Raw genomic sequence first — 26,818 nt, forward strand, 5'->3', positions numbered from 1 at the left:
GATCGGAGAAAGGAAACGGTTGAACGGACTTGCAACTAGTGTTAGCCTTCAGTCACATCCAGAGAAGACGGGATGTACGGAATATCGTCACGGATCGGCACGGTCTGATACATCACACTGGAGTTCTCAGGGGACATTGTGAACTGTTTTTTGTCGTATTTGCATTTCTATAAATCCCATTTCGTTGCAACTTGCATCGATCCCGCATTCATTCCCTCGGCGTGCTTATACTTGACAACAAAATGAAAACATCTCTTGTTTCCCTGGGAGCTCTCCCTGTTGCTCTCGGCCTTCCCAGCTTCGCTAATATTGGTCATGACTCCCCTATCGCATTCACTTCCTCACCAAAGTTGTCCAAGTTCGACATCGATAGTCCGTCACTATTGAAGCCCAACCACTTGACATGGGCACCACCAAGTGCTGGAAATCGTGAGTTGGTCATCACTCCAATGCTCCGTCTTCTTCTCTGACGATATCTTGTAGTGCGGGCCCCTTGTCCAGGTTTAAACACTCTTGCCAACCATGGCTTCATCCCTCACGACGGTCGGAATATCACGTCTGAAATCGTTCAAAAGGGCTTTAAAGATGCCATGAATATCGATGAGGCTTTGTCTGCAGCAGCTTTCAAGCCAGCCTTGGAGTTGAACCCCGGCGCGTCCGTAAGTGCTTCTACTGATGTTTTACCTGCCGTGGCTAACATTATTCCTAAAGTTCATTAACCTGGATATGCTCCATAAGCATAACTTCATAGAGCACGACGGCAGTCTGTCCCGCCGCGACATGTACTTTGATCCATCCAACCGCTTCGACAAGGAAACATTCGACACGTTCATTGGGTATTTCGGAGGGGCGACGACAATGAACATCACAACAATCGCCAACGCCCGAGCCAGGCATGCGCTGGAGATGAGCCGGGTGAATCCAAACTTCACACTCCCCGAGTCCGCGATCCCAGCAGCGACGGGCGAGTGTGCCTTTTTGCTTACCATATTTGGATCTCCTGGAAATCCGGTGGCGAATAGATCATACGTGGAGTTCTTTTTCCGTAAGCTTCTCCTCTGTGTGTGGTAAAACATGTTGAGCGGGCGCTGACCTAGACAGGCAATGAACGGTTGCCGGTTGAGCTTGGATGGGCTCCAGTCGACACTCCCATCACTCTCTCGCCCACTATACAGCAGATCGCCAACGAAATCGTTGCACAGACTCCTTCCGATGTTCCTTTGACATATGCGCCTAAAGGTTCGGGATAGGACAACGTTGAAGGTCGGGTTCCAGCGACGTGCAAGGTTGCGGTGAAGGCGGATACTCATCTAGAGTCACACGGGAAATGTCGCTAGGGGAAGACGAGGTGACCACCGTTAAAAACAATAACAATACAAAACAAAGTCTCCGGTATTATTTGCCTGGCCTCTCCCGTGATTCCGCTATGCTGGTTTTCGCCTTACCACCAGCCCGGATGAATTAAACATAATGTTCCTCCACAAGCTCTTTTGGCGAAGACTTCAAGATCCTCCAAGAGACCAAATAACCCAGCTTTGGGGAGATAAAGTTATTCCTTTTTGGGACACCGTATCGGACTACGAGATGCCTGACTCACCTTTGGATTGGATCAAAAACTTTCGACAACTTGAGAACATCTTTGAGAACATACACCGCAAAAGAGCTACCCGACGTCGGCTTGGACTCTTCCGCCGAAACATAAAGAGGTCCTCAACTCGCCTTCACTAGCGCTTACTGGCAATGCAACGGTACCGTTTCCTTGCCGGGCTTTAGATCGATCCATGCCGGCCCATGCCAAGTCAACTATGTCCTATCACTGTCTCCTATTACTTCTGCTACTGCACGGCAAGCTCCACAAACATCTACCCAACGACTTTTTCATCCTGCAGGCAAGGTCCGGGTTGGGGATTCTGCCGCAATCGATGAATTCGCCGGGTGGCGATGCCTAATCAACCCAGGTCTCCGCGCATGGGACCAGCGCCGAGTCCAGGGGTAGGTAGATAATGGAGAAATTAGAACTGTCCCGCGGCCGTGGACTTTGGCTTAAAAGCCATATGCCCCGACACGTAGCACTCGTCTGGCCGGCATCTTGGTCTTTCAGTCTTCTTCAATTCCATCGGCGACTCCACCATTGCGCCAAGGCCACCATCAAAGACATCACCATGCGTCTCGCCAACGTCTTCGTCGTACTGGGCATTTGCGCCGGCACAGCTTTTTCTTCCGAGGGGGACGAGCTCTCCGAAGTGCAGGTCCAGGCCATAGAAGCCCTCCAGGCGGCGGAGAAGAACGGCACTTTTGGCAAGAGAGGAGAATGCAACCTGTTCAACGCTCGAGTTCGCCGTGATTGGTATAGACGCGCCGCCCCTCTAGTCGGACCGAACAGATGCTCACCGCACTTGGTACAGGAACTCGCTTTCCGGTTCGGAAAAGAAGGCCTACACGAGCGCCGTCAACTGTCTCTTGACACGGCCTTCCAAGCTCAGGGGCGACTTCGCGCCCGGTGCCCGCAACCGATACGACGATTTCGTTGCCGCTCACATCAACCAGACGCTGAGCATCCACGCCACCGGGAACTTCCTCACCTGGCACCGGTACTATGTGTGGGCTTATGAGAACGCTCTGAGGGAGGAGTGCGGCTACGACGGTTACCAGCCCGTAAGTGGATCGGCCATCCCGAGCACAAACGGTCTTTGATCCTTTGATTAATGGCCATGACATTAGTACTGGAACTGGCTCGCCTATCGAGACGACCCGTCAAAGGCGCCCATGTTTGATGGCAGCGACACCAGTATGAGCGGCGACGGTACTTTCAGAGCTCACAATGGCAGTGTCGCGGCACGTGGCGGCGTCTGGATCCCCAGCGGAAACGGAGGCGCGTGCGTCACAAGTGGCCCGTTTGCCAAGTAAGTTTTCCCTATACCAACTGTCGATGAGGGGGGACACCTCACCTCGAACCAAAGATGTAGTTGTCTCAGAGTTACTGACTACTTTCCCACCAGCATGACTGTCCACCTTGGCCCGGTCAGACCAGGTATTGACGGTCTCCCCGTCAACCCCGGCGGTTCTTTCGCCTACAACCCCCGCTGCCTTTCCAGGGATATAAGTGCCTGGACGTCTCAGAAATGGATGAATCCATCGGACGTCTTGAACCTGACCATCGGAGCGGCTGCGAAGAACGTTCTCTCCTTTCAAGATGAACTACAGGGTCGCTTCGGTGACGGTTTCTTGGGTAAGCCTAAGTCAACCTTGGAGCCTCAAACTAGGGGGGGCGGACCGGGTATAACTAACTGACACGACCTAGGAACGCACACCGCGGGCCACATGATCGTCAACGGCGAGGCATCCGACCTGTTCTCGTCCTCCAACGACCCTACGTTCTTCTTGCACCACGCCATGGTCGACCGGGTGTACTGGCTCTGGCAGGCCCTCCATCTCGGCGAGGCCTTCAACATTGCCGGAACCATTACGATTTCTAACAACCCTCCCAGCAGAGATGCCCGCCTTGATGATATTGTCATCCAGGAGCCGAACGCTCCCAACCGACCGATCAGCGACCTGCTCAACACTATTGGGGGCAGCCCGTTTTGTTACATCTACCTCTGAATTATCAGCCACTTGAAGACATGGCCGAGGATGTAGTACCAAAAAGAAGTATTTCGCGAAAGAACTGCCGTACATTGCAAACAGCAACTGGCGTCTTATATTCCCAAATTAACTACTCTTGAATCGTGGTCATTGGTCGTCATGTGGGCCTTGAGAAACCTCGCCGCTATCCACGTACCAATTTAGCCGCGAGGAAATCATGCATCCGAACCTAAAGAGGAGAGACGGCACGCCAGTATCTACGCCTGTACCCAGCTTCTCCCCTATTGTGAACCTCCAATACTCGCACATCAAACTTAACAGTTATTCCATACATGCTATTGCTGAAAATTGATAGTGTTTTCGGAAAAGCGCGAAAAGCCGAAGCTTGAACAGCTTACTCGGCATCTTCAATATCGCCTCCTTTCGGCACCGGGTGATAAAGAGTTGCTTGCCCCGCGACGAATACGACGGCCACGCTTAGGGCCACGACGGTGAATATCACGGCAACCTGTCCAGCAATCAGTGAAATAAATTCTGCGGAACGGGGCAACGTCCTTACCTTTCCATTATCATCAAACCCCCTTCCTTGGCCCAAGTCCTCGACCACGGCACTCCAGACGAGGAAGACCAGTCCGGACATCATGAACACCACCGATCCCGCCAGGAACAGGACCCCCAGCTGCCACGCGTAGACCTGCATCTGCCGGGGGCGATACTTCCATTCCGTGCCGATCAACACGCGGTCCTTGGTGCGCAGCGACTGCCTGATGAGGACCAGGCCGTCTCTGTGCCCCGCCATCCGGTGGAGCCGGATCGTTTGGTCTGCCGCGGTCAAGACGCTGGCGAGAGCAAAGGCGATGCCGCAGAACCAGGACGTGCGGACGGGCCACGGCGTCGTGGTGCCCGGTGGCAGCAGGTTCGGCCACGAACCGGTCGACGTCAGAACGTTCGCGAGCAGAGCGGCCTGTCTCATCGTGTCAGCCTTCATCAAGATGGCGCGAACGATGGAGCCAGCCGCTAGCTGGGGGGGCACACACCACGACGCCGACGAAGTTGAGCTCTTGCAACTTGTTGTCTTTCCATTTCTCGGTGAGCCTGTCCCGCTCGCTCTTCTCGTCGTGGTTCAGAAGCAAGAGCAGCGGGTCGTACGTCAGTGTCGGCGGGGAGAAAAGGCCGCCGCGGAAGATGTTTGTGATGAGCGAGACGCCACTGCTGGTCTTGTCGCGGACGCTGCGGGACGTTGAACGCTGTTATTGCAAGCATCAGCTCGGTCCATATCCGCACCACCCTCGGAACGTAGCAGCAAGCGGTTGGGTTTTCTTCATCATACTATCCTGGCTCCTGCTCCTCTCTGACTGTTGCCGAGCAAAGGCGTCCTTGTTTGATGGCTCTCGTCGGATGGCATCTTTGTAGTATTACGTGCCGAGGTTTGATACGTGGATGCAAGACGGATATGCTTGGGCTGGACTCGTGGATATCGAAGTCTCCTTTCCCAGCCAGCTTTATCCTAGCTGCAACATTCACATGTATCTCAAACAACCCCGCAGTTGTTTTGGATGCCAGCTCTCAAAGAAATTCTACGTCATGATGAGGCACGTCACTAGACCGAAGCGGGTTGGATCGTTGTTTTACCGATTACATAATCATGTGATGTTGCTCAACGCCTTCAACTATCAAGTAATCAACTTCGCATGATGCTTTAGCACACAGGTCCGCTGACTTTATGGTACAGTGCCTGCTGCCATCCAGTGCTTTAACTATTTAGGTAAAATCGTCTCTAGTATTATGTGTGTAACTATGCTGCGACCTGCAACACAAGTCCACGAGTCCCTCATTCATGTTCGACTAGCAGCTATTCTTTCCGTTTCACCATGAGAGACAGTACCAAATCGTCTCATACTGGTATCTTGCTTGCTTAACTAACTTCAAATCAGGATCATTTCATATATACAAATGGCAATCTCTAGACTCTCACTTGAATGTAAGCAATTGGCTACGATAAAGAGCCAGTAGCGGCGTGTCGAAGGGACAGGAACGGCAACTACCCCTGCGCAAGATATAGAGTAGAGAATTGCTTCCGTTGCCATAGCAACAGCTCACAGGTCTGGTGGTGTAGTTGGTTATCACGTCAGTCTAACACACTGAAGGTCTCCGGTTCAAGTCCGGGCTGGATCAAGTTTATCTTTTTGCTCTTCACTTAACCTAAGGCATTAAAGTTTCTGACCTTGAGTAGTGTCTTTTTATAGATTGAAGAAAAAGGAACATAAAGCTCAACCATAATGACCTGCTAAATATTACAACTCCTATGTAGGAATGACACCTTGTAAATGCAACCAGGTCTCCTTGTTGCGGGTGTCTACACTCAACCATCAAAATGGAACCTGCTGATCTAAACACACTTATGGCGAGATAGATGTCGGCTGCACATGTCCTCTCCGCAAACGCCGATACAGCACCGCTGACACCAGTCGCTCTTCGTCGTTGTTGTACGGTTTCCACACCAGAAACACCAACTCGGCTTCGAACCTTGCTTCAAAAGCATCTTCGAGAGCTCTTCCCGGGCCGAGCGGCTACCGCTTCCAATGATTTCCTCCAGTATCTCGCTTCTCGACATGTCCCTCTCGAGCCTCGGCAGCCACTTGACCCAGGGGATCCATGCTCCCGCCGTGTTGGCGCCCATGACGAGCATAGTCCCTGCGATATCTTTGCGGACGAAAATAAGGCTCTCCAGCCCTCCAAGCACGTCTCGAGCCTCGACTTCATGACCGCGCTCTTCGGCCTTTTCCAGGACAAAGCTTCGGACGGTGTGTCCGATTACTCTACTCAGCATGGCAAGGTTACCTCGAACAGCCATGTCGATCGCAGACAGTGACTGGATCAGGTCGACGAGGGCGATAGGCTTTAGGAACTGACTCTGCCACTTGCCAATAGCTCGCCCGCGTGAGCTTCCGAACAGCCCAAGTTTCTGTACAAACTGTCCCTTGAACCCTATGGCTGTGCCACGAGTGCCGACGGCCTTTCCGAAGAAGACAAGATCGGGAGACGCCTTGTCGAAGTATTCTTCTCGCTGGAAAGAGAAGGGTGCCCCACAACGAATGGCAGTGAGGGTTTCGTCCACAGCAAGGAGTAATTGCTCTTGCGTACACATGGAATCCAGTCTCTTAAGCGTGATGGGGTCCATGACCCTTCCGTTGTACTGATTCTCGACGATCTCTACAATGATACCGATGCACCCCTTCGCTTTGGCTTCGTAAATTTGATCTCTCAGTTCGTCATCGGAGACCCCTTCAATGTGTAAGAGAACGGGGTTGTCGCCATACGGCTTCTGGGAGGTGAAGAATGTGGGCGACGACTTCTGTGGCACAGAATCAGCCTTCATTTGCCGTGTTCAAAGAAGATCAAAACATGTGTCTACCTCCGAAGTAGTCTTTGAAGAAGCAGTTGCCGCGGCGAACGTGTCAGATAAAAGCGCCCAACGAGGTTTCGTCACTTGGACGTCTTCCCAACCCATTCTTTTCAATGTGCTGTCTTCGTCGGTAAAGGGGCTCTCGGACGATTCTGACGATTCTGACATGGAAAGCTCTGCAAGAGTGAGGATCATCTTAACCACAACTTCGGGGCTCGTGGTTTTGCTACCCGAAGATGCATAGTCGATGGGGATATATCCGCCAAAGTACTTCCTGTTCGACGATGATGAGCCAAACTGCCTCAACACATGTGCGGGTTATTTACGCAAAAGACTCTTCATAGGAGTGCAGCAGTTGTCCGTAACGCTTCTCGAGGCCCAAGCGGTTTCCGATGAACTCCTGCCAAAGAGGATTCGACATGGACAGAGACTGAATTTGGTCAAATGTCAGAATACTGCCCTCGGCGTTGTTGAAGTTATGATCCAGTTTTCGGAGCGGCAGGCCCGCCGGGACTATCATGTCGTGGCCTGGTCCTCCTGACATCGTGGTCCAGATGAAGAATGGAGAAGAAGTTTCGTGGCACTCGGATCTCCTAGTATGAGCAAACAGTTCCACATAAAGACAAGCTGTGAAATTGGCACCGACGCCTGGCTTTTGTACCTTGTCGTACGATGTACTGTCTGATTGATGCCAAGGTGGTCTGGCCGAGAATTATCTTTGAAGGCTATGCAGTCAGTCTTGCGTAGGTTGAAAGCTGTTCATTCTATTGGTTCACAAGAGTCTGGAGGATTGGTATCTGACCAGCTTTTTGAGAGTCCCACGTGCGCATATACTTCAAGGGAGGGCATCAAGCTGAGGGCAAGGGCGAATGACTAGTGTAGCATTAGGGGATTTCACTCGCCCGACTAGACCGTAATGTCTGCTTGAGCTAGGATTCTTGGAGAACATTGGTTCGTTCTCCACAGGGCTGGGTCGATATAGGGGATGGAGCATGAAGGTGGAAATGGTCCTAACAGCAAATGATGCTTTTGATTCTTGGATTGACTGTCCATGATTGGTGATTCTTCGAGCTGATACTGCGTTTGGTTGACCATATGACGCCCGTTATATCTTGATCTCGGTGCCTAGAGTTTACTTAGATGTGAGTCGGGGATCTTCAGGGATACTAGAGGTATTGTGGGCATCTGATGCTCTGCCGTAAGATCCAAGGCTGAATTCTTCGAGAACAGGGGCTTTCAATGGAGCACAGCCGATGAGTACAAGAGAATGTGCCATGTAGCTGAGGTCAACCGCAGTCCAGATACAAAATCGCGACAGTCCATTGCATTAAAACACACCCCAAAAGAGCCCGCCGTTGAGGTTGGCAGGTACACATAAACTGCTGTGTTGGCTGGCATGAACACCATGTTTCTGCATTCTCGGACAAGACCGATCGAATCATGAGTGAGAAGACGCATTGCCGAGATGATATGGGTCGAACGGCACCACATGACTTGAAGAGCCGGTCTCTGCGATATACTTTGGCCTGAAGCCTCGAGAAGCAAGCCTTCTTTTAGGAAATACATAGAAATAATCAGCCTTGTTGACCGCAGCTTCGGGGCGAAGGATTCGGATACCCTGGTGATCCAAGACACACTTCTGCCGCCCCCTGGTACAACGGCCTTGGGGAACCCGATATGATCGGCAACATGCAGCGACCTCCCCCAATCCGAGCGGTGGAATCTGACATCCACCCCCGCGATCGCCGCCCGGCACCGCCAGAACCCATCCGCAGCAGGACCCTGAATTGTGGTTCGACGCCCGTTGCTATTCGTCGGGGCCAGTCTTTTGGCGTTCGTTATGCGTGCTGTGTAACACCGCTTCTCAGACTGTCAAGAACGACGCCACTCACTACCTCTTGGCGAGCCGTTTCGTCAAATTCGCTCTCGTTCAAACATTCGCCACGTCAATGAGCCTTGTTACAAGAGATTTGAAGAAGATTTGATTGGATTGAGACCGAATGCCGCCACCTCAAAAGCACATTGAAGGTGTCGAAGGGTGGCTGATGTTGTGGCTTCACATACGAAAATGGAAAATCTCAGGTTCGGAACCACCGAGCCAGAATTCTCTCAAGACCAATCTTCAGCGAGTACTTTCTGTAGACTACCATGTGATTTGAAAGTCATAATGCCAAGTACTCGTACAACGCACAGAATCCTTTACTTGTAAGTCAAGCGAGATTTTGATGGTCACATTTGAAATACCCATTTCATGCAACGCTCATTACTGTCCCTGTTGGATAGGCCTTCGGGAATTACTATGGTACGTTGCAAGAAAATCTCATCGAGTGTCGTTAATCCAATCATCATTTGTTTTGCACTACTGCGAGCCTAACATTGCAGCTTTCCCCACGACTCTCCCCCTTCGGCACGTTTCCCACTGATTCTCCAGTATCCTGCACATGAGATCCTGTTCAGTTTACCTAACAATGTTGAGAACAGGACTTGAACTTTTGGGTTCAATTTCAACCTTTGATACTGGGCTCACTGCTCGACTCGTGACCGTCTGACTCTTGGCCTGGGTTGCATTCGTAGTATCGAAGCTGACGAAGGACGACATAGAATCCACAGGCAACCATTGAACCGAATGTTGGGGCCAGCCAGTAGATCCAATGGTAGCTGGGAAAGTCACCGACCACAGCAGCGGGTCCAAACGACCGAGCGGGGTTCAGAGATCCGCCGGTAAAGTAAACGCCTGACAGATGAGAGGTTTAGCATCGTCATTTGAGAGAAGTCAACCGAGGCAGGAGATCAAGCTACCTGTAAGCTCCGCGAGAAAGAACGACAATCCAATCCCTACAGGGGCGAGAAACGTGGAACGATGCTTCTCAACCGCCAGCATGAGGATGACGAAAACGAGTTGGGTGGTCAAGAACACTTCGATGAAGAAGCCTTGTGCGATGTTCGCGCCGCCTCCCAAAGATGTGGTAACGGCCAAGGGACCAGGAAACAATGCGGAAGCAACCCCAGCTGCACATAGCCCAGCTATGATCTGAGTCGGCATTATAAGGAGTCCACGAATCAGTGGTAGGCCACCGCAGACCATGAGAGCAAGGGTGACCTGTTCGATGAACCAGCGGAGGTCAGTCTCAGAGACGCCAGGGTGATTAGAGAGAGAAGGTGAAACATACAACTGGGTTGAACATCCCCCCGGTGACCCGATAGAACGCCCAGACATTTGAGGTCAAAGAGACGCCGAACGCGAGTGCAATGAAAATGATGGAAGGCAGGTTCGGATTCGACCCTGGTGCTCCGAGAGGCGTGTTGGCCACCTGTGTCCCGGCGAAGGAGAAGAACAGAAACAGAAACGTGCCGACGAATTCGCCGAGAACAGCGACGATGTTATTTCGTGTTGTGTTTGCCATGCGAAGCATAGGTAGGGAGCCATGGTTGAGTTCGCTGAACTCGGAGAACTTTCGCTCAATCTTTGCTCTGGCCATTTTGAGGTGAAGATGCTGTCGCGAAGAAGGCCTGAAGGTTCTTAAAAGGTGGCGAACTTGATGGTTATTCTGAGGATGGCGTAGAAGAAAAAACCCTTGTTATATCGTGACACTCGCTGAATTATACGAGTCCGAATGCCAAACCCTTCTTTGGCTTTTGTATGTTTTCCACTCCAGACCCCTCCCTCTGCAACGAGGGTGTAGGGCACAAGCGACACTCACGTCCTAGTGAATGCAGTCATCGTGGCTGGCCTGACTAAGTCACGGTCATGCCCGCATTCATCGCAAAGTCAAACTCGTACCCCGAGGAACTCCAACCTGGAGCGGGACAGTGTGGTGGAAGCTGGTAGTCGCGGGGACGCCACATGATTCAAGGGCGGAACGAATATGTCAGACTATGAGGTCTGGACACCCTCTTGTCCGCAACACCGTTTCTAACTAGGCCGCAGAGTCCTAAAAGGGGGACGTCACACTTTGGAGAGGTTACGTACACTTTGCTTTCCATGTCCCCTGGAGTTGCGGGTGCATTCTTGACGTCAAAAAGAAGTGATTACGTCTCGATTCTAACCACCAGAACAGCGCTGTGGCTGGCCTGACACTTTTCAGAAGGGCACACGTCGAGACATGGTGTCTGATTTGACAGATGACATGTGGTACGTCTACGTGAGACCATTCCTTGCAGTCTCACGAACGTTCCGCTCCGCCTGGGCTAAGCTTTTCTGGTCCCGTCCAATGCAAAGCCTCCGGGCGACGTCGACCTCGTGGGCTTAGCGCCGTCACAGGGAATGACCCTGTTCTCGTCACCAACACCACTGAAGCTAAAGAGGTGGGGACAGCTGGGGTAGAAACAGCAAACTAATGGCCGAGACAGCTGCTAAGGAGACATATCTGACTTGAAAGAAGGGGGGGGGGGGGCTCACCGCGAGGAGAGGAGAAGAAGAAGAAGAAGAAGACGTGGAGGGGGTCTGGCACTGTAGCAATTCCAGAGCCAAAGACAAATGGCCCAAAATGGCCCGAAGTTCCCGATCCAGACGAGGCGAAAGACAACGCCAATCCCTTGTATGCCTTGCCCCATAAACGGAGTCTTTGCTTAATTATGATAAAGTATTTCTTGTCTCTGACTTTCGAGGTGTGACTGAAGTTTGAAAACTTCGCGGGCAACAGGTCTACCGTTTACTTCCCATTCGTGGCGCCGCCCGCCTGGCCACGGTGTGGTCTGTCAACCTTTCCGAATACTACTTGAGCGCCGAACTTACGGGATATACGCTTCTGTCGAGCTGGAAGCATCCCACACACTCGCCTGGCACGTCGAATATCAAGGAGGATCAGTTTCAGGTCCACACTGTTGCCGCTGATACGCCTCTTCTCTCGGCTAAGAATCGCAGCTCGGGTTGTCGCAAATGGGATTTGCAGGTCAGATCAGCCAGCCACTGAGCAAAGATTGAGAACGGTGGTTTGAATTAGCTATTGATGATGAAAGAACCGCGTGGTTTGGATGGCTGGGAACATCAAGAGAGTGCAGTGAAAACTGCTCCGAGTTGGAGAAGTAAAAAGATCTCGATGCTCAGCAGCCGTGGCATCACCAGACGGCTCGGGGTAAACGAGAACAATCACTGATTCGACGATCTCTTGGTCACACGTCAAAAAAAGAATACAGAAACAACGCTGGGGATACAACGGATGCAGATCCTCCTGTTTGCAGACAGAAATGTGACATAACTGTGGAGGCCTAACAAAGACACAGCCGAAGTCTGGAGAACAACAGAGAAGGGCATTGTATAGTACAGTGAGGCTGTAGCCTCACAAGGACTTTGCGATGATCCTGCATAGACAACATTGAACGATCGCTTGACAGAACCCATTCAAACACCAAAAAGCGGCAGCCTTTGGAAATGTAAGAAAAACGATCCTAAACCAGCGGGTGAGAATAAAGTCATAAATGTTGCTAAGCATTTATGCACCAGGCCATAATTGCTTTAACCGAGTGCTCCCCGCATACTGGTCCGTACCCGAACGGTCCGTTGTACAGGTTGTCTACCTAAATGACCGCGTTGGTGACTTGGTGTACAGGTCGCTCAACTGCGGGTTTGTTCTGCCCCTTGCATCTTATCCTCACATCATCTCGTTGGACATGTACTGCAGCCTTCTTTCGCCAAAAATTAAGCACCTTCTCTATGCAAATGTCTCTCGACCTTGTTTAGTCAAAAGATCTTGTTGGCAGGCTCACATGCACAACTATGCCGGACATTGGCGGAATGATTCGAAACCTATCTCTCCCAGTGACCTTACCCCTGCCTCGAATCGCCGCTCACTCATCGATGGGTCGCCTTAGCACCTTGCCGACCGAACTAATGATATTCTCAACCTCCTCGGCTTCTGTCTTGTCTCTACTATCTCGAGCTTCCTCCAGCGCAAAGGAGACGGTGGAGGCGTTCCCCCCATCTCAGGAGTTCCTCGAGCATGCACCAGACGTGCTGACTGCATTGGACAAAACCCAACCAATACAACACCATTCAGCTGCGCTACTTCAACAGGTGCTTCGGTCGAAACGTGCGTACACTGCTTCGATTTCGGCGCCTTTCTCTTCTTCCCGACCTGCAAACGGGTATACTTCTAGTCTCTTCACGAGAATCATGCCTTGCGCATGACAACACTAAACCTCTTGTTACAAAGCGGATTGATTAATTACTTGCGCAATGGGGACAGTAACACGTGGGATGTAAGGAGCAAAGCATTTTCATAGAAGAAAAAAAAAAACCACTTCATACATCTAACCAAATTCTTTTGGGTTTACATTTCCCGTCCGTATGCTGCACTCGATGCCCCAGTTCAAGGTTGACGAGGGTTCCGTCCGCGGAATTCATCCTGAACCTTGTCTTCACTCACAAGGTGCTTGGAGCAATAGTTCCGGGACTCCTTGTTGCTCCTGGTTTGCAGACTACACTTTAAGCTCGATTGGGCGTCGTGCTTCTCGTCGCACTGATAGAACTCGCCGATTTCGACACATCCACACCACTATACACGGTGTGCTCCTGGGTACGCATGGCGTAGGTAAACGGATTACACCCCTCAAAAGTCTGATCGTGCAAGGGGTAAGCAAATTCTCAGAAAATTTTGTGCCAGAAAGAAGAAGTGAGATTACATTTCTAGCGGATAATAGGGAGATATGCTTCGTACCTGAACTTTCTGCAGCTGGTGGTATGTGTAACTACTACAGAGTGATGGTTCACACCATTCAGATCCAAGAAACAGTGACACAGCGCTTCCAGGCCAAGGGTAAATGCTTCGTAAAGTCACTACTCACCAATATTTGATTGAACCAACAAGTAATGAGAGGCTTTTTTGGGCTTCCTGAAGAGAAATGAAAAAGATTTACCAGAGGGGCAAGGCCAGATCACAAGCGAAACCTCAGTCTTAACCACGATCGGGAGCTTCCGAGCCGCCAACATTTCGCCAAGCAACCCAGGATGGTACCGAGCAGGTCATGATGCCGAGCAGATCGCCGAGAATCAACAAACCAGCGGTTGGATGATAATTCCATAGTTCTTTTTGCGAGGTTGACCACGTATCGCGGGGTTAATGGCCGCTAGATCTCTTGGCGAAGCAGCCGAAGGCCTGGAACCCTGGTGTGAATAACCGCCCGCAAAGCCTCTTCAGCTTCGTTAGTTGTGTGATGGCACATATCACTGGCCAGGGAAGGGGCCAGTTCACAATGTGAAACTCTTGGTTGTTTCCCCCACATGCGTCATTCCGGATAGAGATGGCCGCTTACTTTCTCCAGGTGATGATCACTGGTACTGCTTGCATACTTGGCGTTGTCTATGTCGTGGTATTGGTGCCCAAATGGCAGGGGCTTATGCATGAACTTCAGAAACGGGCGCCTCGAAAAAGTTGAGCGTTTAATAGCCGCCCCGAACCTACACGCCGCTCACCTTTCCCAGGTCTTGAGGGGCTGTGAAGACCTCCACTTCAGACTGCATCCTCCCATTGCGCACTCTCCTCTAGGTCTATGGCACCAGTTGCAGACGCAACCTCTCTCCTTATCCTCTAACCCTACCATATTGTCGACTCTCAGTGACAGCCCCGCAATATCCCCCAATACTGACCTGGCAATGGACCTTGACATATTGAATCTCAAGAAATCGATGACGATGAAGCCACATATCGTGTCAGAGTTGGGAGAAGAGTACACTAACTTAAAATCTCTCGGAAACCCAACACAATGTTCGATGCCAGCTCTGATGTGGAAGACATGTCTTTGATTCATGACCAATTTTTATTCCGTGCCGTTGATTCATCCCAGGTGTTCATAATCACAACTCTTTTTTTTATTTCTTTTTATTTTTTTTTACCAAGATTTTGTGTGCAGCTTCAAGAAGAGCTTTTGTTGTCGGCTTCCTCTCCGTCGTGGTGTGTTCGGAAAGCATTGTCGAGATGTGTCGCCCCCATGGTACAACTTTGAGTCATTTGATCGCAAGATGTCATCCAAACTATGCTTACTCTCCTTGCTGAAGCTGAAAAAGAAACTTAGGACAACCTGGCTGTCTTCCCCCATGACGTGACCCAATGTCGTACTGCCGAGGACCGTTTGGCCGCAACCAGCAAGGCAATCTGGCGACGATTGTCGATATGTTCCAGCAACCCAGTTCTTAGACTCTGTGATTTCTCGAAGCCAGTCACCCGTTCACTCACGACAAAGCTTTCTCGCATGGTTGGCGTTGGTAGTTGGATCGGGAGGAGGCAGAGGCTAGTAGTGGATCTTCTCTCGCTGATTGCTGGAAACCATTAAATCTACCTCTTCTTCCACTTCAAGTGTGGCTTGTTGCGTGACCGTGAGCTTTTACTCAAGCATCAACAGTTAGCTTACAATTTTGAGGATGAGCATACCCCGTTCGAGTTTCCCGGGCTTTGTGACAAGAATCAGAACCCATAGAAGAGACTAACCAGACTCAAGAATTTCAAACGCTCTCTTGGATCTCGGACTTCTGCAGCCGGCACATATGCAAGAAACTCCTTCGCAAAGGCAGCGGCGGTGGCTGAAGCGTAGCGCTGCCAACGATCATTTTTGTGAGAGTCGGCGTAATTGCAAATGCCGCGTATGACGAGACATGGAAAGTGATTCATCAGGCCCGCAGCTTCCATCTCGAGGCATATGCATTCCTCTCCCACGTCAGCGATTATTTGCTCGCGGACGGCGGCATCCTTGACAAGTGTGTTGCCAGACGCAATAATGCCGTAATGGATCTCGGGATCCGCCGTGTCTCGTGGTTCACGTTCGATCTCTTTTGCTGCTTCACAGTTTTGGCAATCTTGCCCAGGGACATGCTCGTACGATGCATCAAAAAGTCGGTCGCTGTCGAATCCCTGGTGCACATAGCCAGGATTATACTTTGAGTTCTCTGCCATCTTGGGATTGTTCTTCAGCATGCCTTCCAGAAATCGGGGAACCTTCGAGTCTTCGATCTCGTGGTCTGCTTGAATGCTTGCCAGGGCTTTAAGAAAGACGGTTGGAGGCATTCCCAAAAAGCCCTTTCGCTCACGACGGTTGCCGGGCCTCGCCTTGATAAAGTCGTACTGGCAGACGCCGCCCATGGTTCCGTCAGGCTGGCTAACAGCCACGTCACCGAGTCGGATGTCACGGTTCCCGCCCGGCCGAGCGATTCCCCCACCGGTTCCTACCAGGAGACCGATTTTGATGGACGGGAGTGACGAAGACAGGCTCGAGGCTGTGATAGCGGCCGAGGTGATTCCATAAATGCCAGCGGCAAGAGAGGCGATCACAATGTTGTGCTCACCCATACGGCCCCAGGTATAGACGTTGGTGTCTTTCGGATGCCTCATAAAGCCCTTTGGGTCAGCGTGTTTCTCGTCCAGCATGGCGACTGCAGCGGCCCGTTCGGTGGGCAGCGTAGCGATCCAGCCAATGGTGTAGGCCTCGGGATCGTTGAGAGCCATGCTTGTCACCATGGTGGCCAGGAGGATACAACGTCGAAGGAGCTTAAAGATAGTAATCCGTACACAGATGCCTTCTAAAGCATCTTACTACTCACATGGAATGAAGAAGAGAGAGAAGGATAGAGAGCTCAAAGCCAAGAAGCAACCAGACATTAGACTACCATTCTGAAAGAGGGGTGGGCAGCTTGGCTGAAACAGACATTAGGGCGCTAAAGTCCCGCAACCCAATAATAACGAGAATGGTATTGAACGCCGCAATTATGCATGCCGAAAGTGGACAAGTTGTTGCCAACCGGTGGAGACTTGAGATGCAGACGAGTAGTCTGCCTTGCTGTGTGACAGGGGGCGTACATGTGCATTCTCGGAATAGCCGGCCCTATCCGGTTCCTTGCTTAGAGAGTTAAGCAATGAAGCACTCTGACAGTTCCATTCGCTGTAGCGTTCAAGTAAGGCTTCGGATCCAGACCTCAGATAGGGACAGGAGCCGGCCTCTTGCATGGTAAGGTCGGTTTTAGAGACTGGTGGCCAACAATTAAAGCTGTCAAGCTATACTAGCGCAGGAAAGACCACGATTCAGTCTCATTCTAAGTCCCAGCTTAATCATTGTTCTCAGCACTTCACGTCAGCCTAATGTTGTGATGCTGGAAGCTTCTCATTCTATGAATGTCGATATTCAGAGTGAACGGCACATATCTGCTGAAGTAGTTGCCACCGGCACTGGCCCAGAGAAGTAAAAGCGAGAGAATTCAAAGGGATTTTACTTGTCCACAATGAGACAATTTTTAACACCCATAAATCTACTCAAATTTGAGTGGCACACCAAAACGGGCGAAACTTGTCTTAATGACAGGAACATGTATGAAAGTGCGCCCACTTACGTATCACCTCCCCATTGTCAACGAATGAAGATGATAAGCAAAATAATCGTCATGCTGGGGATCGTGCTGAAAGGTTACGTCTTAAGAGGACACGCTAATCAACGACAATTACACTCAATAGTATACTAGGTGGTCTTTGCAAGGAAAGGCTGTTGAGATTACTAGAAAATTATCAACACAAGTTAATTATTGAAGAGCTACACAAGCCCGTTTTCAAGTGCGCCTTAGTCCATCTTCTTCTATAAGTCTTCCTGATAGCTTCTCGTCTACTGAGTTTGCCGGGCCCCGTCATGAGAAATCGGTCCTCCCTGAGGAACCCCCTTTACGAACTCATACTAGCAGTGTCCTCTTTGGATTTTATTCTTCCAATAATCTCGACGACAGACTCAGTCTCTCGCAGCGTTCCCATGTTACACTTGCGCCGTTCTGACTGCGACATAACGAACAGTCTCGAGGCACCATAAAGCTGCGTAGCGATCCATAGTGAGAAGACGAAAGGAGTAACGAACTTCCAAACAGTTCCCCATCTTTGCCACGACTTGTGGAGGAGATATATTGTAACAGCGACCTCAGTAGACGCGCCGACAATTACCCAGACACAGAGACCGGCTGTCAGATAGGCCAGGAGTTTGTGGTTGTTACGCTTGACACGCCAGATAATCATGGAGATATAGATGGGAAATTCCACAACAGCATCAAAGGCACCTACATCAAAGTGAGTATAAGGAAATCAGGACTGAACATTGATAAACTGTATTGAAAACATACCCCATATCATGCACATGTAAAACTCGATGGTAGCTTCTGGGTGCTTTTCCCAGTCACTAAACAGCAACAGCGACGTTTGCATGATGGCTATGAGTCCGGTGTGGTGGGCGATGCCAAGAGGGCTTGCGAATTGGGTGCGGTAGCAGAGCTCGAAAGTGTAGTATGCGGGGTACATCTGGGCTATGATGAAAAGAAGGTCGCCAACTTGAACTTGACTGCCTTTCGCCATGTCCGTCGATAGTACTGCTGATCCAGCAATGAATTTCATGGCCGGGTAGAACCCGACACAGAGAACGACAAAGGTGTTAATCGCGCCGACATGGTAGTACGTGAAAGAACGACGGCGTTTTTCGTTCCCGGGCAACTGGAGGTCTGTATAAATCTTTCCGTAGATGGCTCGGAGCAGCCATCGCTCGAGAACGTTGGCTAGTATCACCATGGCAATAATACTAGAGGCGAAGAGCAGCGTTCCGTACGGTTGGAGAGATGAGATTGGTCCATTTTCTATTGTACTGATTTTTGGTAGTGACCTTGGGCCCAAAGTGTGGGAAACTGTCGGCATGGTGAAAGAGAGTCTGTGGGATCTATGAACACAATGTTTGAAGGTCTAGAGCTGGTAGACACACACCAATAATGCGTCCCCTTCAAATGGGTTATATAGGATTCAGTGAAGGCCCATTAGAAACATGTCGACAAACGACATATGAGCCCACAGGCACGTTTGTCGTAGACTCTCACGTCCCTGACTCGTGGACAAAACATCATGTCTTATTGCAGGCGAACTATATCTGTATATCAGCAGCGATATGTCGGTCCAACCGATGTAGTATCAACAAGGGCTAATGAGCCGATTAACCCGCCTAATCCACAGGGTGCGGGCCCAGAGCTGATGTGATCAGCTTCGCCTAACAGCTGGTTTGCTTGGGATTCCACTCAGCTGCTCGCAATATGCTATGAACCCCACTTCTTCAACGACTGCTAGTTACTGCCCCGTGATACTTTTAGTCAAGTTTGGTCAGAGAAGCTAGTCAGCAGCTCGTCGATCGTTGCATGAATGGGATATGGTAAAAAGGGACTCAAGGAGTTCACTGCAACAGGCCGAGTAGGTCGAGAGAGTTTCCAGATACAGCAGTTGCTAGACTTCTCAAAAAACAGTAAACAAACACAGAAACAAGCAAAGAGCCTCACAATGTTGATCTGTTCTCGCGAATTCACTTTGTTTTACTTAGGAATAGATTTACACCAAGTAGTGCTTTACATTGATATATTGATCTGAGCCTAGTTGACCGACCCATTCTATGCCGCTAATTACGTCGCTTCAATTTTTCACCCAAAGTGGTTTCGATGCACATTGGGTCACTAAGCACTTAAGCCGGGCAGCCAGGGATAAAGCTTTTTGGACCCCATAGCATGGACTCAGACTGTGTAGTGATGCCTATCCCTATGTAAACCGCAATTGCTGCATAACAACTATGGGTCCGGTTTTCCGCCGGCTGCTTCGGAAATTATGAGACAACCCACGTGGTCTTTACCCCCCCCTCCCGCGACTATGACAACAAATTGGTTATCTCACAGTCGATATGCAGATGGCCTGATCTCCAATGGGAAGAGCTGTCGAAACTAAAAAAAAGTACCAAATGTCTTTGACTTTATGTCTCGGGAGCTGAAGCCAACACGGAACTCAATCTCGCCCACTGGAAGTTCCCACTCCTGCGCTGTGGTGTTCCAGAAACTCACGTCACGGCGCAGGACGGGGAACTCGACCAGCTTGGATGCTCCCGGTGCCAGGGCGACCTTCTCGAATCCGCGCAGGACTTGGACAGGGGTGTTGCTGGGGACGCCCCGCCTGGGGAGCGACACATACAGCTGCACAACCTGCTCACCATCGACGCTGCCGGTATTCTCTACCGTTGCCGAGACGGAGCCGATGGTGTCCCAGAGAGCTGGGTTACCTCCAGGATAAGCTCTCGCAGCCGGGGGAGGGTAGGCAGGAACATTTTCGCTCTTCGGGGCAAAAGTGGCGTCACCGGCGAGCGCGAATGTGGTGTAGCCGAGCCCGAAGCCGAATTCATACTGCGGCGTAATATTTTTGGCATCGAAATGACGGTAGTCGATCATAAGCCCCTCATTGAAGTCAGCCTGCCAGGCATCAGGGTTCTGCGCGAGAGTTCCGGTAATGTTGACAATGGGGAAGTCGTAATCCGCAGGCCGCTTAGGGATGGTGTATGGGAGACGACCAGACGGGTTGACATCCCCGTACAAGACGTCCACAATAGAATGTCCGTTTTCCTGGCCGGGATAGTGCGCGGCGAGAATTGCCGTCACGTTGGGGTTGTCGGCCCAGGGCATGGTGTTGATGCCTCCGGAGTGGGTGACGACGACGGTGTTGGGGCACTTCTTGGCGACGTTGTTCACCACGGCCGTCGAATCCCAGTCGTTCTCGAATGAGAGACGATCCGTTCCCTCGCGTGACCAGGTCTTGAGGAACACAAGGCACACGTCCGGCGGGGGGTATATGGACGTGAAGTCGCCCTCGACGATCTTGGCGTTGTCGGTAAGGTACTGGACTCGGCCACCCGGGGTGCCCTCCTCCACGCGGTTGCGGATGGCGAAGAGCGGGGAGATGAGGCGGGTGTGCCGTCCGGCGCCGGAGCCGCCGCCAACGTTGAGGGCGCCGATGTTGGCGCCCCAGGGACCGCTCTCGTCCCCCGTGTACGTCAGACCCTCGCTGACGTCCGCGGCGCCGTTGCCGAACACGGCGACGTTCTTGGGCTCCTTGAGCGGGAGGGTGCCGTTTGTGTTCTTCAGGAGGACGGTGCCGGCCGCGGCGACCTTGCGTACGATTTCGGAATGGTTCCCGCGGACGTCGCGGGCCGGCGGAGGGTTGCTCGGGTCGTAGCCCGAGAGGGTCAGGTACTCGTCGGGGTAGGCGTATGTCGCGGCAAAGACGAAGCCCGTCGACGGATCGATGGAGGGGAAGTCGTCATCCTGGTGGAGGAAGAAGTAAGCAGAGAGGATGCGGCGTGCCATGTCGTCGACCTTGCTTTCGGGGACGGTGCCGTTGAGTACGGCCTGGGTCAGGTTGCCGCCGAGATAGGAGGGCATGCCCGGGAGAGTCGCGGCAGCGGTGTTCATAGGCCCCGGCATCGTCATATCCATGCCGGCTTCGACGGAGTTGACGCCCGAGTGGGTGGCGTACCAGTCGCTGACGACGTAGCCCTGAAAGCCCAGCTCTCCCTTGAGCAACCCGTTCAGCAGCTTGGAGTTCTCGCAGGCATACGTCTGGTTGACCCGGTTGTATCCGCACATGACAGAGACAACGCCGGAGCGAACGGCGTTGGCGAAGGGCCAGAGGTAGAGCTCATGCATGGTGCGGTCATCGATATTGGCAGAGATGGCTTGGATCTCAGTGCCGTCCTCGGCGAAGCTGTTGGATCGTTGCGTCTCCTGTTCGTTGCCGATGAAGTGCTTGGCGGTAGCTTGCACGCCCATATCCTGGATACCCCGGATGGAATGTTCCATAGCAACTCCACTGAGGTATGGATCAGGAGAGAAGCTCTCCCAGTTGCGGCCTCCAAGCGGGTGACGGCCCAGCGCACCGGCTGCCGGTCTGGTTATTAGGGTCTTGTCAGCCAGCTTGTCCATGAAAAGCGGAGGGTGAGTGAGGTCGCATCATTGTAGGACTTTTACTCACCCAAGATGAACGCTGGCGCCCTTGCCGCGGAATTCCGCACCGAGGCCGCGCCCTCTCTCGTATATCAGTTGCCTGTCCCACGTTGCTGCGGCCGTCAAACCCGCTGGAAAGACCGTAGTGAGATCTGCGATCCTAACTATCGTTCAGATGGCACATGAGCTGTTTGCACTGCACAAAGGCCGAAGGGGGGAGGGGGATAAGAAGACTGGGAAAACTACCAGAGACCGGACCATCTGCGAGGCAGAGTCCGGGGAAGTCGATCTCGGGAATCGGAGCAATGTTGCCGTTGCACGAGAGGCCGTAGGTGAAGCCAGTCGTCAGGCTGACCTTCTGCGTCAGGTTCAACCGCGAGACGGCCTCTTGGGCCTTGTCGAAGGCAGCCTTCCATCCTTCGCCGGTGCTCTCGGCTGATGGAGCTTGTTAGACAAAGGGGGACAATCGAGGCCACGGATGTCTCTGCAACCTACGTGTCGGGTACGTGGGGACCACGATGAAGTGATCGGAGCGATTCGCGTACACGGGGGGTGACGGAGCTGCAGCTCCGACCAAGGCTGCGGTGGTGATCAAGGAAAGAAGCATTTCTGAATCAAATTTTTGATTCTTCAGGTTTGGGCGAGCAATGTCATGAGAGTTTGATGCCTGCGAAAGTCTTTTCGTGCCATGCCACCTGATATGTACGTTTTGAACGATCCCATGTCCCAACCCTCAAGAGATCATGTTTGACTGGGACATACCCACCTCGGAGCGGGACTCCTCAAGCCTAACGAGAAGATGTAATTATCTGTTTTCTAATCATTTTTGCCCAGCTTACTGTGTCGACAGTCGTGATGTTGCAAAGTCTACTGAGCTTCCACCAAAGGTTGTGTGTGCCTGTCGAGTCGGAGATGACCAAGCTGCCAGTTGAGGCGGAGAATACCGTCAGGCCCACTGTCTGCTCTACTAAAATTGAAGACGCCGCAGCAAAAGCTTTGCACCGCCTCTGTTGACCTGGATGCTCGTATCTGAATGTTCTCACCTCCTGGCCGGTTGAGAGCGAAAGAAACGCCTCGTACGCGCCACGCATGGCTAAACGAGATCCTAAACGATGAGCGGGGATCGCTGAACGAGGTGGGCACTACGCAACAGACAGAGAAGTGAAGGGCGGAACGGTCGCGCGAGGCTAAGGGGCCCCGCGGAAACAACATAGCCACGCCGAGTCCTGCTTGGCATCCGGCTTCGAGACTGTTTTTTTCTCTCGTTTGATGGTTTTGGTTTCCTACATTGGCATAGTGGCCCATTGAGGCTTGCGAGACGTTGTCTTGAGAGCGTGTCTGACATCCGTTTCCCCCCTGTTCATGCATCCGTGTAGGCCGGCAGGCAATCCATTCAAAAGAGTTGCCGTACGTCTCGGGTTGTTGACCAGGAGAGATGAGAAAGAGGGCTTGAATCAAAATCATCAGTCTTTTGCATCTGATTTCCTATTTTCTAGTTTCTTTCGTTGGCTGTCATTTGTTGTCTCTCTCTCTCTCTCTCTCTGTCTCTCTCTTTCGCTCTCTCTCTCGCTCTCTTTAGTTACCCAGTCTACTTCTTAAGACGAAAGCCTCTCCTTCGGACACGCCCAGCCACGTTCTTTACATCGGCAATCACTCGCTATGCTTTCAATCCGTCAAAACGCCTCGGAAGCCGGTGCGGCCGAAGCGAACCCGTTCAAACTTTACCACTACGATCCCTCCATCGCCGCCGCCGTCATCTTCGTCTTGCTCTTTCTCGCAACAACTCTCCTTCACTGCTGGCAGCTGGTCAAGTCCCGCTGTTGGTTCTTCGTCCCCCTGGCCATAGGAGGTCTTTGTAAGTTTGTCCAAGGCTAGAGCCCCGTCAAACATACACCAGGGATCACGTGTCGTGTGCGACGATAAACCTTGCTGATGGAGAACTGCGTGGTCAGTGGAAGCCATTGGGTATGCCGCTCGCGCCAAGTCGGGAAGCGAGAGCCCCGACTGGACCCTAGGGCCCTACATTATTCAAGCAATCCTCTTACTCGTGGCCCCCGCCCTGTACGCCGCCTCGATCTACATAGAGCTGGGCCGGATTATTTCTGTCATTGACGGGGAGGGCCATGTCATGATTCCAAAGGCATGGATGACGAAGGTCTTTGTAACAGGGGACATTCTTTCGTTCATACTTCAGGGTGGCGGTAAGTAGCGCGCCTCATATTTTTTGTGTCCTTGGGTTCAGAGGGAGAAATGCTCACATGATATATTGTACACAACCAGGGGGCGGCTACCAAGCCTCGGGAAGCCTCGAAGCCTTGCAAACGGGCGCCAAGATCATCATTGCCGGTCTATTCGTCCAACTCATCTTCTTTGGGTTTTTCATCGTCGTCACCGTGGCCTTCCATCGCTCCATCAACAGAGCGCCCACCGGCCGCGCCAACAGCAGCATTCCCTGGAGGAGACACATGAGAGCTCTGTACCTGGGGAGTGTGCTCATCATGGTCCGATCCGTGTTCCGTGCCGTCGAGTACCTCCAGGGTTTCGACGGGTACCTGCTGAGCCACGAGGCGTATCTCTACTTCTTCGATGCCACCCTTATGGTTCTCGTCATGGTTCTGTTCAACCAAGTCCACCCCGCCGAGATCGCGGCCGTCCTGTCGGGCGGCGGGTACAATGAGGAATGGAAGATGGGTGCGCTGCCGCGATACAACATGGAGAGGTTGTGATGGGCCCTCAGGGTAGAAACAACTTGGAATGTTTTGCGATGATGCAGAAGCGCATGGATTGGATTGTAATGGGAGCCTTAGGTTAGGGCGCATGAAGAATTTGGAGTTGTGTCATCGAACCTCTGGTTCATAGAAAAAGAAAGGGGGTCGGGTAGGCGGGCACAGGATCCGTGTTTACTCATACAGAAGATCAAATCAGAAAGTAGACGCCACGATAATCCAACGCCATTCTTATGCAAAAGTGTTCAAAGGCAACCGCTCGTCGGAGCGGATAACCCACTGAGAACGCTCAGTCGGAGCTCAACCCCGCGTGTCGAAGCGGCCAGCGAATCCACGGCCTCCAGTAGTCCCCGAGCAAGTCGTCTATGGCCTCGACAATGTCCTTGCCCCAACCTTCAAAGAACCATACATGATTCAGAGAGTGCAAAAGGGCACCCAGGTAGGTAAAGAGGACAAGTGCCGGGGGTTGGCGCTGATGCAACAGCGTAAAGTACTGCTGGGGGCCGAAGTGAACGAAGCTCAGCGGGCCAGCCAGGGCCCTGTTCCACCCAAAGTCCGCAAGCATATGGGCCTCCATCGTCTCGAACTGCAAGCAATACATGCGGGCCTTTCTCATGACCGTCAGGGCGTGGTTGTAGACATCGGCGTCGCCGCTGTCCTTCCAGATGTCTTGCAGTCGCCGGAGCTCCCGGTCCATCGGATCCAGGATGCTGTCTCCGGGCTCCAGCTCGGTCCAGTTCCCCAGTGACAAGAGGGGCTGCATGCGGCCGCCGCGGAGGAAGTCGTAGTACGGCGCCAGCACCGCGTCTATGCCGCGCATCATCGGGATCCATTCGACGCCCAGAAGGCGGTCCTTGCGGAGGCGCGGCGAGTTCCGCTCCACATTGTCGGCAAGCTGTTTCGAGATGGAAAAGACGTAGATGATGTTGAGAATGGACCAGAGGAACAGACCCTCGTACTGGTCGACGGTGCAGTTTTCGAGCACGGAGTGGAACCCGGCAAGAGAGACGGCGTGGTGCTGGGTGGCCTCCTCGACGTAGGAGCTGTTCTGGGGCCTGTCGTCGAGGTAGGCCATGTGTAGGGCGGCCAGGCTCAGGATGGCGTGCGTGACGAAGGGGTGCTCAAAGGCGATCTGCGGAATCAAGACCTGCCACAGCGAGTCCAGGTCGGGGGCCTTGAAGATGCTGACGCTGGTAGAGACGGTCCAGTGGTGCAGCAGTGCCAGGTCCCTTATGCCGAACGTGTCCGTGGAGGCTCCGGGCCTCCGGGATACGCTTGAGGCCGCGCCGACGGGGGTGGGCGCCGGGGTCGACGGGTGTTGCGTCCGGTTGTGGTCTCCTCCAGTGTCGTAAACCCGGGGGGACAGGCGAGCCGGCGATGCGTCATCGTGGAGGTCGGACGACTGGGGCGTCAGGTTGCCGGTTGGCTGGGCCTCCTCAGGGTATTCGCAGAAGACTTCGCGTCGGACACAGGATCGACAGCTCGGGCGCTCCTCGCTGCACTACGAAGGGGTGGGGGCAGAGTCAGTCGTTGGGTTGCTCTACGTACCGTGACATTGTTTGCAGGGAGCCATCAAGCCATGCAAAGAAGACGAAAAGAACACAAAAAGGACAGAATGTGAACACGGACGAACCTTGACTCGGCGCTTCCGGCAGTCAAGGCACCCTGTCCTTGACTTCTTGTGTGGTTTGCGTCTTTTCACTGGAGGTGTTTCCATTGGGACTTCGTTCAAAGTCATGGTGCCGAGGGTTCGTTCTTGGGGAGAAGATGGCGCATAGAGAACGAAGAATCGTTTAGGTGAGAACGAGGTTGCACTGGGGGACAAGATGAACAAAGGTAACGAGCGAGGGTGCAATGGTAAAGATTCCGAGAAGTGGAGGGAAGTGTAAGACACGCAGGGGGGGGACTAGTACATCCACGATGCAAACAAAGAGCTAAACGAGCCAGTGGCGTCGTTCATGGATCGACCTCTAGAGTACGTAGACCGACCCTGAATCATGGGTTGGTCGATGCGAGGATACGAGATCAAGCCGAGGACCTCGTATCATCGTGTGTAACGGGTCCGAGTCGACCCGTAGTCCACATTTAATACACCGTCAGGTCTGTCACGTGTAGTACTTGGAACTGTTCTCAACGGTAGTGCAGAGGAAAGTAGTGTGCATCTGTTACTCTTTTTCTATGCAAATTTGATTACTGTTCTAGCCAAATTCTAAGTATCTCGACTTTTTGATATCGTAATCAGCTCGTAGCCATCTTGGCGGCTGATGTCGTCGACAGCACATCAAATAGACTCCAAACATGCTGTCGGAAAGTAAAGAAAAGAGAGAAAAGGGAGTAAAAGCAAAAGAAGAGTGA

The 26,818-nt window shown here is 52.3% G+C and overlaps 12 protein-coding genes across 12 annotated transcripts; 4 read left to right on the plus strand and 8 right to left on the minus strand.

Moving 5' to 3' along the window:
- Positions 1–242: 242 nt before the first annotated feature.
- On the plus strand, positions 243–1,250 carry CDEST_10847 (Putative chloroperoxidase; the record flags this gene model as incomplete). Its single annotated transcript, XM_062927003.1, has 4 exons — positions 243–429; positions 484–659; positions 712–1,045; positions 1,102–1,250. 4 exons carry the CDS (start codon positions 243–245, stop codon positions 1,248–1,250), a joined length of 846 nt encoding a protein of 281 aa, XP_062783054.1.
- An 855-nt stretch (positions 1,251–2,105) lies between these two features.
- CDEST_10848 (Putative tyrosinase copper-binding domain, di-copper centre-containing domain superfamily) lies at positions 2,106–3,648 on the plus strand. The gene is made up of 5 exons (XM_062927004.1): positions 2,106–2,347; positions 2,406–2,655; positions 2,722–2,903; positions 3,000–3,229; positions 3,302–3,648. The coding sequence occupies exons 1-5, from the start codon at positions 2,163–2,165 to the stop codon at positions 3,601–3,603; spliced, it is 1,149 nt and encodes a 382-aa protein (XP_062783055.1). The 5' UTR covers positions 2,106–2,162; the 3' UTR covers positions 3,604–3,648.
- Positions 3,649–3,660: 12 nt separating this feature from the next.
- Positions 3,661–5,069, minus strand: CDEST_10849 (uncharacterized protein). Its single transcript, XM_062927005.1, has 4 exons — positions 4,916–5,069; positions 4,623–4,832; positions 4,145–4,549; positions 3,661–4,093 (listed from the first exon to the last, which is right to left on the minus strand). The coding sequence occupies exons 1-4, from the start codon at positions 4,988–4,990 to the stop codon at positions 3,980–3,982; spliced, it is 804 nt and encodes a 267-aa protein (XP_062783056.1). The 5' UTR covers positions 4,991–5,069; the 3' UTR covers positions 3,661–3,979.
- Positions 5,070–5,681: 612 nt separating this feature from the next.
- CDEST_10850 (Putative pyridoxal phosphate-dependent transferase, major domain-containing protein) lies at positions 5,682–7,535 on the minus strand (the record flags this gene model as incomplete). The annotated part of the gene is made up of 4 exons (XM_062927006.1): positions 5,682–5,689; positions 6,112–6,940; positions 7,001–7,265; positions 7,318–7,535. 4 exons carry the CDS (start codon positions 7,533–7,535, stop codon positions 5,682–5,684), a joined length of 1,320 nt encoding a protein of 439 aa, XP_062783057.1.
- Positions 7,536–9,495: 1,960 nt separating this feature from the next.
- CDEST_10851 (Putative major intrinsic protein) lies at positions 9,496–10,470 on the minus strand (the record flags this gene model as incomplete). Its single annotated transcript, XM_062927007.1, has 3 exons — positions 9,496–9,725; positions 9,791–10,091; positions 10,162–10,470. The coding sequence occupies 3 exons, from the start codon at positions 10,468–10,470 to the stop codon at positions 9,496–9,498; spliced, it is 840 nt and encodes a 279-aa protein (XP_062783058.1).
- Positions 10,471–12,707: 2,237 nt separating this feature from the next.
- On the plus strand, positions 12,708–13,118 carry CDEST_10852 (uncharacterized protein; the record flags this gene model as incomplete). Its single annotated transcript, XM_062927008.1, has 1 exon — positions 12,708–13,118. One exon carries the CDS (start codon positions 12,708–12,710, stop codon positions 13,116–13,118), a length of 411 nt encoding a protein of 136 aa, XP_062783059.1.
- A 1,700-nt stretch (positions 13,119–14,818) lies between these two features.
- On the minus strand, positions 14,819–15,180 carry CDEST_10853 (uncharacterized protein; the record flags this gene model as incomplete). The annotated part of the gene is given in 2 exon segments (XM_062927009.1): positions 14,819–15,044; positions 15,056–15,180. The coding sequence occupies 2 exon segments, from the start codon at positions 15,178–15,180 to the stop codon at positions 14,819–14,821; spliced, it is 351 nt and encodes a 116-aa protein (XP_062783060.1).
- Positions 15,036–16,548, minus strand: CDEST_10854 (Putative nucleoside phosphorylase domain-containing protein). The gene is made up of 2 exons (XM_062927010.1): positions 15,415–16,548; positions 15,036–15,307 (listed from the first exon to the last, which is right to left on the minus strand). Exons 1-2 carry the CDS (start codon positions 16,435–16,437, stop codon positions 15,218–15,220), a joined length of 1,113 nt encoding a protein of 370 aa, XP_062783061.1. The 5' UTR covers positions 16,438–16,548; the 3' UTR covers positions 15,036–15,217.
- Positions 16,549–17,625: 1,077 nt separating this feature from the next.
- On the minus strand, positions 17,626–18,633 carry CDEST_10855 (uncharacterized protein; the record flags this gene model as incomplete). The annotated part of the gene is made up of 2 exons (XM_062927011.1): positions 17,626–18,008; positions 18,072–18,633. The coding sequence occupies 2 exons, from the start codon at positions 18,631–18,633 to the stop codon at positions 17,626–17,628; spliced, it is 945 nt and encodes a 314-aa protein (XP_062783062.1).
- Positions 18,634–19,691: 1,058 nt separating this feature from the next.
- Positions 19,692–22,344, minus strand: CDEST_10856 (Putative glycoside hydrolase, family 3, glycoside hydrolase family 3 domain, immunoglobulin; the record flags this gene model as incomplete). Its single annotated transcript, XM_062927012.1, has 4 exons — positions 19,692–21,681; positions 21,766–21,901; positions 21,984–22,172; positions 22,233–22,344. The coding sequence occupies 4 exons, from the start codon at positions 22,342–22,344 to the stop codon at positions 19,692–19,694; spliced, it is 2,427 nt and encodes an 808-aa protein (XP_062783063.1).
- Positions 22,345–23,396: 1,052 nt separating this feature from the next.
- CDEST_10857 (Putative RTA-like protein) lies at positions 23,397–24,463 on the plus strand (the record flags this gene model as incomplete). Its single annotated transcript, XM_062927013.1, has 3 exons — positions 23,397–23,592; positions 23,690–23,938; positions 24,018–24,463. The coding sequence occupies 3 exons, from the start codon at positions 23,397–23,399 to the stop codon at positions 24,461–24,463; spliced, it is 891 nt and encodes a 296-aa protein (XP_062783064.1).
- A 289-nt stretch (positions 24,464–24,752) lies between these two features.
- On the minus strand, positions 24,753–26,201 carry CDEST_10858 (Putative zn(2)Cys(6) fungal-type DNA-binding domain-containing protein; the record flags this gene model as incomplete). Its single annotated transcript, XM_062927014.1, has 2 exons — positions 24,753–25,964; positions 26,097–26,201. 2 exons carry the CDS (start codon positions 26,199–26,201, stop codon positions 24,753–24,755), a joined length of 1,317 nt encoding a protein of 438 aa, XP_062783065.1.
- Positions 26,202–26,818: the final 617 nt, after the last annotated feature.

Source organism: Colletotrichum destructivum, chromosome 7 (assembly GCF_034447905.1).
Source record: "Colletotrichum destructivum chromosome 7, complete sequence".
NCBI classification, from domain to species: Eukaryota; Fungi; Ascomycota; class Sordariomycetes; order Glomerellales; family Glomerellaceae; genus Colletotrichum; species Colletotrichum destructivum.

Coding starts and splice junctions, on each gene's coding strand:
- CDEST_10854 (XM_062927010.1), bottom strand. CDS start 16,437: ATGGTGACAAGCATGGCTCTCAACGATCCCGAGGCCTACACCATTGGC. Junction 15,308..15,414: donor GTTTGAAATTCTTGAGTCTG/GTTAGTCTCTTC, acceptor CTTGAGTAAAAG/CTCACGGTCACGCAACAAGC.
- CDEST_10849 (XM_062927005.1), bottom strand. CDS start 4,990: ATGCCATCCGACGAGAGCCATCAAACAAGGACGCCTTTGCTCGGCAAC. Junction 4,833..4,915: donor GAGGAGCAGGAGCCAGGATA/GTATGATGAAGA, acceptor TTGCAATAACAG/CGTTCAACGTCCCGCAGCGT. Junction 4,550..4,622: donor TCAACTTCGTCGGCGTCGTG/GTGTGTGCCCCC, acceptor ACGATGAGACAG/GCCGCTCTGCTCGCGAACGT.
- CDEST_10848 (XM_062927004.1), top strand. CDS start 2,163: ATGCGTCTCGCCAACGTCTTCGTCGTACTGGGCATTTGCGCCGGCACA. Junction 2,904..2,999: donor ACAAGTGGCCCGTTTGCCAA/GTAAGTTTTCCC, acceptor CTTTCCCACCAG/CATGACTGTCCACCTTGGCC. Junction 3,230..3,301: donor CTTCGGTGACGGTTTCTTGG/GTAAGCCTAAGT, acceptor GACACGACCTAG/GAACGCACACCGCGGGCCAC.